Consider the following 10,470-nt stretch of genomic DNA (forward strand, 5'->3'; position numbering starts at 1 on the left):
AAGTTTTTACATTATTTCAATTCTATATATTTAATATTTTTTTTAATTTTAACTAAATTTTCAAGTGAAATTTATTAAAATAAAAAATAAATTAATTATTTAAAAAAAAAAAAATTATTGGTTTTTTGATTTTTATATTGAAAAATATTATTTTGTTATAATTAAATTGTTAAGTTAGCAGTGAAATAAGCTTCCACTGTTGTATATAAGAAATAAGCTTCCACTATTACAAAATGCCTCTAAAATCTGAAGACATTAACCAATTTCCTTACATGAAAGAGCATAATCCTAAAATACTCCAAACCCCAAATCATTGGATTCCTATCTCTATATTATATTATATTTCTTGAAATATATTTTTTATTTTCGGATAAACTATATAACTGGATTAGATTGAAAAGGCGCAAAGCTCGTTTAGGCTCAGGCACTTCGCAATTTCATTGATAGAGACAGCTTGACTAAGAACTCTAAAAAAAAGTCGATGTGAAAATGATATAGGTTGACAGATTCATTGACTTTCATAATCAAGGAGAAAGCTGCTCCTTCTCGGTAACTTAATTTACGATAAATTAGGACTTTCACTCGGTTTGCCTCATGACCAGTCAAGCAGCTTCCCTATTGGCCGTCCTGAAACGGTTTCCACGCGCTGTCCTGAAACTAACCATATTTATATGCTGCCAACATTAAGGTGGAATGATATAACTCTGGAGAGTTTCAGTTTTTGGTGGTACTTCAGAAATGAGTATCCCTTCATATCGTAAACGCCTTACAGCGAGGCGTCTATGGACAGTGGTGATGCTCAAACGAAGAATTGCAGTGAAGAAATTGCAGCAAATTGCCGTCGATCTTCACGTGAAGTACTTTGGAGGAGACAAAATCACGAACATAAATTCCATCGGAGCTAATTTCAATGATCACTATGAATTTTCATGCAGCAGCCCGCCTTCATTTAAGTCATCCAACTCCGGCCATTGCGTTAACTCAGGAAGTGGACGAAATGATTTGTATGGTCATTTTCTTCTGAGAGCACTCCTGTCCTCCTGCACTCGCGTCAATGTAAAAGATGACTTGGATCCTGAATCGGGTAATGATGACATTCCCCACTTCATTGCTTGCGATGAAGATGATGATCAATGTTCCAGCTATACGGATCCCGAATTTTCGGTTAATTCTGATTCTAACGAATCGTCTTCTGATCCCTTCACTTCTCTTTCAACAACTACATGTTCCAACGGTTGTTTGAGCTCGGAGATTGATAGGCAGGCGGAAGAATTTATAGCCACATTTTACAAGCAGATGCGTCTGCAGCGTCAAGATTCTTATGAAAATTACCAAGAAATGTTGGTCAGAGGATCCAGTTAGTTGAAATCAATCCTAGCTGCTAATTGTTGATGTATGTTTGTGTTGTCATTAATGGCAGACTATGGAGGTTACATTGCCAGGTTTTCAGCGGAAAATAATCCGCCAGTTATTTTGTTAGTCGGTCATTTCTAGTATATAAAGTAGGGTTCAAATTTAGGAACAGGTAGTTAGTTATCCGCTGACTGCTGAAAACTACCGCTATTCTAGGGTTAATGTTTGGAGTGCCACCCCCACAGTGAACTGTTAGCCGCTGCTCAAGAATAAGCTATCGGTTGCTGGAAAGAGAGGAATCGCTGTCGTGTGAAGAACAGCACGGCAAATAGATGTTTCAAGATGAACCCGCAGCCGCAACAGATCGAACCCGCCATAATCTCCAAACTACAGCCGCCATAATCGTTGGTTAAAGAGGGGGCCGCTGTGGTTACTTTGGAGTAACGTTGCAATATTCTATTACTTTTTATGTTATTTGGATTAATTTGCTTCCATAGTACATGACTGGTTTGGATTAATTTGCTTCCATGGCACAGGACTGGTTTGGATTAATTTGATACCATAGTACATAACTAGTTAAGTGGATAACTAGTTAAGTGGTTAATTAGAGGGAAATTTGTTTTTAATATCTTTAAAGTTATTGTTGTTAATTATTATATATGGATTAGCATGCTTATCTTCCATCATCTTTTATTGTAAAAATTGTCTTTTTGAATTATTAAGATGGCAAGTAGAAGATGTATAAGATATTGTAAATAATCCTCAACTACAATTGCTCTATGAGGCCATTACTCAAAACACTAAGAATTAGCATAGAGAAAACAAGAAGATGATGCAATAGCATTGATTTTCATTTAAGAGTGTTTGCATTACAACATTGTTTCTAAGATTGCAACAATAACTAGATTTAGAAAAGCTTGAAATATTTTGCAAATAATTTATAGTGAAAGGAAGAGAAGCACCCATCAATAGAGTATTGTAGCTGATGAAGCTACTACTTTGACATGATAAAGAGAAGGTTTTGACATTGTAGGGGAAACAAAAGATTTTGACATTATTATGGAAGGCCCTCTTGAAGTTGAAGAAGATATATAGGATATTGAGAGTGTAATTATCTTGAAAATGATAGAGAAAATTGTTGAAGAAATTGTAAAAGAAAAAGGTGGTGTTGCACAAGATGCGAGAGCATGATGAAGAAGTTGAAGTTGGAAAAGAAATTGAAATTTCCTTTTCTACAACAACAATTGAGAACATAGTAGTGAAAATTGAATTTGATTATGAGGTTGAATTATTTTTTCTTGAAGAGTGGCTTGCAAAGCCCATGTATGATCAAGGCTAAAGTAGATAAGGAAATTTTTTTATCACTACAACAGTATAAGGAATAGAGAATGTAAAGGCAATCAACAAAGTTGTTGAAGCTATTGCAACAATGAAAGAGGATATAAAAGAAAACAAAGATGTTGTTTTCAGTATTACATATGATAGAAAAAATCAATCAACACTAGCTGAGGAACAAACAAATGAAAAAAAATAAGTAAATGAATATTACAATGAAACAAGGAAATATTGATGAAGACTAGAGTAAAACTGAAAGCAAAGAAAAAGGAAAAATATGTGAAATAAAATCTTTAGAACAAAAAGAAGAATATATATATATATATGGACAATGTGAACCAACATGTAAAAATAAAATCAATTTTTAAATTTACCTCAACTAGTGTAGGAAACCTAGTGTATTTGTAATTATGGGTTAATTATGGGTGGCTGTTAGAAATAATTACTCCTAATTACTATCCCAGTTAGGTAATTTCTAGTGAAATATCTACCTAAGGAGCAAAATAGAGTAAACAGAGAGAAAAAGATGATTTAACTTGCACAATCAAAACAAAGCAAAACATAAGTTGTCTACACATAACACACAATGCCATAACATACAAGACAAATTTTCTTGATTGATCTAGATTGGAACAAATTACTATGGCATGTGTACTTATAGCTATTAGATGTAGAACATGGCAAAAAAAAAGTGTTGATTAGAGTCAGTCAAATAAGTGGTTAGAAGATACCATAAAGGACAAAACTACCTAGGTGATAGTTGGTTAATCACTAGATGAGAAACACAAAATTGTTGAACTGTGAATAATAAATGTTTTCCTAAATACCCCCTTAATTATGAACTGCTAAGAATCACAAAAACATTGCTTCAAACTTCTTTGGAGATGTATAGATTTACATGCTCAAAACTCCTAAACAACTCCATAAATATCGGACTTCTTTGGAGATGTATAAATTTTCATTCTCAAAAATCCTAAACAACTCTGTAAATGTTGGAATGTGTCCTTTTCCAATAGATTTGTAAATATTTTAGCAAACTAATCCTCAAACTTGCCAACATATGGGCGAATTTCTATATTGTTAACAAGATCTCTAATAAAATGATATATAGTATTAATATGCTTAGTTATTTCATGAAAAACATGATTTTTGGACAATGCAATGGCTAAGCTATTGTCCCAAAATATTGAAATGGAAGAAAGTGTCATAATTCGCATCCAAATAACTTAAAAAGTTACACTAGTTGCTACCACATATTCAACTTCAACGGAAGAAAGTGTCATAATTGGTTTTTTTTTTAAGCCCACGAAACAACACATGTAGCAAAATAGATTGCATAACCTAATGTGTTTTTTAATCATCAATTCTTCTAGCACAATCGTTGTCCATATATCCAATAATCTTGAAATGATCTAAAATGGAATACGTAATTCCAAAACAATTTGTGCCACTGTCATATCTCATAATTCTTTTACCAACCTGCTAACGAGAGTCTTTTGAAGACTCCATAAATCTTGCAATTAGAATTATATCATACAAAATTTTATGGCAATTAAATACATTAAACTCCCAACTAACCTTTTAAACAATATAGGACCAAGACTTGATCCATCATCATCTTTGCTCAACTTCAAATTTGTCATAATTGGTGTTGGGGCTGATTTACAATTCAACATATTAAATATTTTTAAGACATCACCAACATATTTAGATTGTGAAATCAAAATTCCAGCATTATATTAATGGAATTCAATGCCTAAAAACTATTTCACAAACATCAAACTTTTCATTGAAAATTCACTTTTCATTGTTTCCTTGAAGGAATTTATAGAAAAATTACAAGTGAATATCAAATCATCCACATATAAACTCACAAATAGAATTTTTCCTTGCTCATTGATTTTGATATGCATGGTAGTGTCATTGTTGCTTCTTTGAAATCCATCCGGAATCAAATAAGAGTCATTCTAGATGTATCAAGTATCAATATCTAGGAGCTTGTTTAAGTTTGTATAATGCATTATTCAACATGCAAACATGTTTTTCATGACCCATAATTTCAAAGCCTTGTGGTTGTTCACATATACTTCCTCCTTTGGATAAGCATTTAAGAAAATGTAGTCTTTACATTTATTTCATAAATAGAATAGATTCCTTGTCTTACAATGGTCAACACTCTCCTTATTGTATCTACTTATCATTCAACAGTGCAGCAAAAGTTTCATTGTAATTTTCTCCTAGTTGTTGTCAAAAATCTGGCTACTAACCTTTCCTTATGCTTCTGGATTTTTCCACCAACACTATGTTTTGTTTTATAAATGAGTGTCACACTAATCAAATCTTTACCTATAGCCAAATCCACTAACTCCCATGTGTGATTCTTTTCATTATCATCAATTTATTTTTCCATGGCTTGAGCCCATGTTTTGTTTTTACATCTTCTTTAAATGACAATGGATCAACAACTTGAGAAAATAAAGAAAATATTAATAATGAATTAGGTGTATGAACATTATAAAACTCACTTAAACTCATTTTTTTAGAAGTAACATTCTTCACAATGTTGGGTCCAAAGAAGTAATGTTTCCCACTGAGCTTTTTGGACTTTCTCCATGTATTCCAGCTAAAGGAGTAGCTGGAGTTTGTTGTGATGTCTATTATACCCTTAGTGTTGACTACAACATTGAACATCTCCTTTCTATAGATGGAGGTTTAGTTTGGGTAGAACTTGTGGTGTTATCCCGAGAGTGGAAGGAGCTACTATTTGAGTTATGCTTGATGCAAATGCTTTAGATTCCATCTCATCATTAAGAACAACAATTGTAATGTTGATCCGAAATTTCTCACTGATTTGGGAACAATTATTAGTGTGAAGTGACTTAGCTTAAACTATAAGACTTAATGAGCATTTGAAAGATAGAATTGAATAAATGAACAACAAGAAGAAAGATGACAAGGCACAACCTGATTATGGAATTCACTGAATTTGGGATATATCTTTAGGTTTGCTTCAACTACACAATTGCTCCATTAATAAGATGTGAAATAAAACTTAAGTGCTTTGCCACATATCATATGGATCTCCAATCTCTAAAAAAAATGTCCTCACTAGCTCTAGGAAGGTTAGAGCATTGGCATACTACTCTCACCACTCTCAAGGTACTTGAAAGGTGTTTTCAACTTCCTTAATTTTCCGTTCTACACCTATAATGTCTTAGGAAAAAGACTAATCTAGCTTGCACAGTTTGTCAACAAACAAAGTTTGGGCACATTTGTAACACATAGAGTTTATAATCGATAGCTCTCCGGTTCCATCCTTGACCTTCCCATTATTTGGCCTCTCATCTTTAGTCCGTACATAAAAACAGATATTGTGCACAAGCTATAAGCTTTCAGCCTCCTCTTTCATAATGGTTAACGTCCTATCTTCATATACACCTTGTCTTAGGAACAAACTAACCTATCATACGGGAATTGCACTAAGTTCTCACTTTTTAGAGATAGGAAAAAAACATCCAATTTTGAAAAGTGTTAATTCAGAATACACTTTTTTTTTAGCATATTTTTTACATTTTAAATTTTCCTATGCATCAAGTATAATCATTTTTTCATAAATATTATTGATTTTCATGTTGATTTCGAAAATCGTTGATGCCGCATCAACCTCTTTTTTTGGGGTGCTTACTTTTGGCACTTTAAATTTTCTAATGTATAAGTGTGGATAATTTTGTTTTTAAATGTTGGTGATTTTCATGCAGATTTTGAGAAACATCATCCTTTTTTTAGACATATTTTTTACAATTTAATTTTTTTTTCCTAATTATACACGGTTTTTTATTTTTTTTTATTTATTATTATTATTATTTTAACCTTTTTTAAGTTGTCTTGTTTCTCTTCTTGTTTTCCATCCTAAGATGTTTGTTTTTTAAACGTTTTCCAAACTTGTGTTTTTGTTTTTCTTTACAATGCCTTTATAATGTTTTTTTTTTTTTACAAAGTTAAAAAAATAATAATAAAATTAATATTGAGATTAAGAATTTTTATATATTTATATGTCGTTAATTAATACTTCAAGACAAAAAAAATTGTCGCTAAAAAATATTAATTTTAAACACTCTACAAAAAATACACATTTTGCGTCTTGGGGATGTGGGTGAGCAGTGCAATTGATTAATCAAAGAAATGTGAAATCGATGAAACTTGAAAGGCCCATATTGAAATCCCCCTGTTGTGTCCTGGGCTATGAAGAGGACATATAGTAACCCCTCAGAGGTTTACTGGTAGTTATTTGCCACGTGGGTTGTTGGGTTCCTCTTAATTACCAAAAAGAAAAATACAAATTTTGCATATTAATTAAAAAAATTACATATTTCGAGACCTTTTTACTAAATATTACATAATATAACATATTTTTATGAAAACAATTGAAACAAAATAGAAAAATAAAAAATTTTATGAATTTTTTATTAATTTTATATAAAAAAAAAATGATGAAATTTGAATTCTTTTTCTAAAAACATGATTTCGATAAAATTTTAAGTAAAAATAACGTTTAAAAAAAATAAAAAATTAAACACACAGTTTAAAAATAAATATATATCTTTAAAATAAAAATAAAAAAAAAATTTAAAAAAAAATTAAACTTAAAAATCATTAAAAAAAAATTAACAAAAATAAATAAAATAAAAGTAAAAGTAAAAAAAATAAATATAAAACACATAAAAAAATAAATAAAGTAAATAAAAATTAAAATTAAAAAATAAATAAATAAAAATTAATATAGCCCAGATTTCGTCTGTTGTTAGTGGGTAGCCATATAATTTTATTTATTTACTCATTTAATTTTAAAAAATTTATTGCTTTTTTTTCTTTTAAATTTTATATGCCTTTGTTTAATTTTTGTTTTTTCTTTCTAAATTGTTTTCCTGTGTTTTCATTTTAAATATTTTTAATAATCGATTTTTATTATTCTTTGAAATAATTATTAATGTTATTATTTATTTCAATTTTATTTTATTGATTTATTAAAAAAATATTATTATTTTTTTAATTTTTAATTTTAATATTTTTTTCAATTTTCTTTAAATGTTTTTTTAATCTTTTAATTATTGAATTTTGTTTTAGTTATTTTTTTTTGTCAATTTTTTAAATTTTTTTCTTAAATTGTAGCTTTTTGGAAACAATTTTTTTCATTTTTTTTTCTTAATTTTTTAAGTTGTTTTTTTTTTAAATTCTATGTTTTATGAGTGATTAATTTTTATTTTTTGAAATATTTTTTATATTTTTTTTATTTCTTAAAATTTTTATTTTCTTAAATTGTTTTTTTATTTTTTAATTTCTATGTTTTATTAGTGTGTTTTTTATGATGATGGTTCAAAATTTGGTCTATCAGACCTAAAGAAACGAATTATTTAATTTGATTTAAGATTTTATTCCTATGCTCAAAAAGCTTGGAGAGAAGCCTCTCGAGCTCACTGTAATTTTGACAACGTAAAAGGCTAGGAAGGCCAGTATTGCAACAAAGACTTTGAAACTGAGATCTAATGTGGTTGTCCGTGGGGCACTCTTAGAGGAAGTGGTTTTCATCCTAGATGTTATTTTTTTAATGTTTGTTTTCTTTATTTGTTGTTTTTTTATATATATATTTTATATTTGATTTTGGCTTTCTTCATTGTTTTTATTTTTATTTGCTATTTTTTATATATTTTTTATATTTGATTTTGGCTTTTTATCATTTTTTATTTTTACTTTTATGTTTTAGTATATTTTTTCATTTTCTTATTATTTTATTTATTTATTTATTTTTTGTGTATTTTTTAATTTTTATTTCGATTGTGTTATATATATATATATATATATTTTGAAGGGATTTTTACTTTTTATGTTCTAGTATATTTTTTCATTTACTTTTTTTTTTTCTTTTTTTTTTTTTAATTTTTGTGAAGAGCTTGTGTCGATTTTCGACTAGCAACCCCACCCCATTATGTGTCAATTTGATAGGTGATTTTAAAATTGTCATTATAATGGATCAAGTCCTACACCACAATGTTTCAATTTCATGGTGGATTTTTAAGTTTTCATTGCAATGGATGTTTCAATTTCATGGTGGATTTTCAAGTTTTCATTGCAACGGGTCGAGTTTGATTATACTACGGGTCAATTTGATGGTTGATTTTTAACTTTTTGTTGTAATGTGTCAAGTACTTTTAAGCTAAGATTTTAAAATAGCTATACTTTTAGCATTTAAAAAAAAAACACTCTTGTAATAATGACTCTTTCATTTAGATGTTCGTTCAAAAAAAAGTCATATAATTTTTCCATAATGCCATGGTTGAAATAGGTTGAAAATTTAAGCTTTTTTATAGCCATGATATTTGATTTTAATTCCATGGTTGAAAAATTGTAAAAATTTAAGTTTTTTCTGAGTCATGGTATTTTATCTTTAATCATCTAGTTGAAAATATTTATAAGTATTTTATCTTTAACACCATGCCTAAAAATTGTTGAAATTTTAAGGCTTTTCAAAGAGATGATATTTTATCTTCAACACCATGTCTAATGATCGTTGGAATTTTAAGGTTTTTCAGAGTCATGATAATTTATTTTCAACATGATTGCTAAAAAGTGTTGAAAATTTACCTTGAAAGAAAAAAAGAAAAAAATATAGTATTCTAGCATCAACACTTTTCATTTTCAAGGTGTTTTTTATAGAAAAAAATAGTTTTCACTATCATTTTTAAAAAGTGTACAAAATTTACTTTGGAAAAAAAAAAAAAAGTTGTTCCAACATACACACTTTTCATTTTCAGGTTGTTATTTCATGGTTTTTTGGGGTTTTTTTCTTACAGTTCTCATGTTGAGATTATAGTTTCTATTTGATAGGTTACTTTTTTTAGGGTCAAACTTGTGAACCATGGTGATTTTCTAGGATATGTAATATTTATAATTTAAAGATATATTACCCAAACTCTTAAAAAAGGGGCTCCTATTTCAACCAAGCCCATATTTAGGGTTACTCTTTCAACCAAGGTTATTTCAACAGCTGCCGATTTTCTAGGCTATGTAATATTTATAATTTAAAGATATATTACCCAGGCTCTTAAAAAAGGAGCTCCTCTTTCAACCAAGTCTATTTCAACTAGGCCCATATTTAGGGTTACTCTTTCAACCAAGGCTATTTCAACAGCTGCTATTCTAATTGGCTAAGATTCGAAAGGCTTCTATAATGTTTAGCCTCCAGGTACTTCTTTTCAATGGGCTGGTTGGATGGTAGCTATAACTGAGGCTAAGATGGTTGTTGTTGATATGAATGATGTGGTTGGGAAGCATATTGTTCACCATACAATGTAAAGCTACTAGTTGGTTGGTTATAACTATTTTATTCTTGTGTGGAGGTTATGATTTAACTCCCACATACACCAATTTTAACACTGGAGATATTTGCAAACATCAAATAATAGATATTGAATATGCCATATGAATTAACCCATTGGCACTACGTTTAGACCAATGATTGGTTGGGAAGAGATTGGGGTTTCAATCCACCTGAGAGATTTTTTTCCAACCACATGATTTCACACCCATAATGATTTTTGGACTACAACGTGGTAACTCATGATCGGTCCACGTAATTAGCCTAATTACCTTCCACGTTTCTAGAAATGTTAGCAGCAAACTAGTGCCAAATCACCACCACATTAGTGGCACGACAATGTCATGCCATGTCAATAATGTCACATGTCACTTTCTGCTATTGTAACTTATTGGCCATGTCATCATGCC

General features: G+C 29.5%; 1 protein-coding gene across 1 annotated transcript; it reads left to right on the forward strand.

The window, feature by feature from the left end:
* The first annotated feature begins 738 nt into the window (after nucleotides 1–738).
* LOC149198089 (uncharacterized) lies at nucleotides 739–1,367 on the forward strand. Its single transcript, XM_089404063.1, has one exon. It carries the CDS (start codon nucleotides 739–741, stop codon nucleotides 1,360–1,362), a length of 624 nt encoding a protein of 207 aa, XP_089260189.1. The 3' UTR covers nucleotides 1,363–1,367.
* Nucleotides 1,368–10,470: the final 9,103 nt, after the last annotated feature.

This window comes from Pinus tabuliformis, chromosome 2_2, assembly GCF_031772625.1.
Source record: "Pinus tabuliformis cultivar Carrire ecotype Pingquan chromosome 2_2, CPIR1, whole genome shotgun sequence".
Taxonomy (NCBI): Eukaryota; Viridiplantae; Streptophyta; class Pinopsida; order Pinales; family Pinaceae; genus Pinus; species Pinus tabuliformis.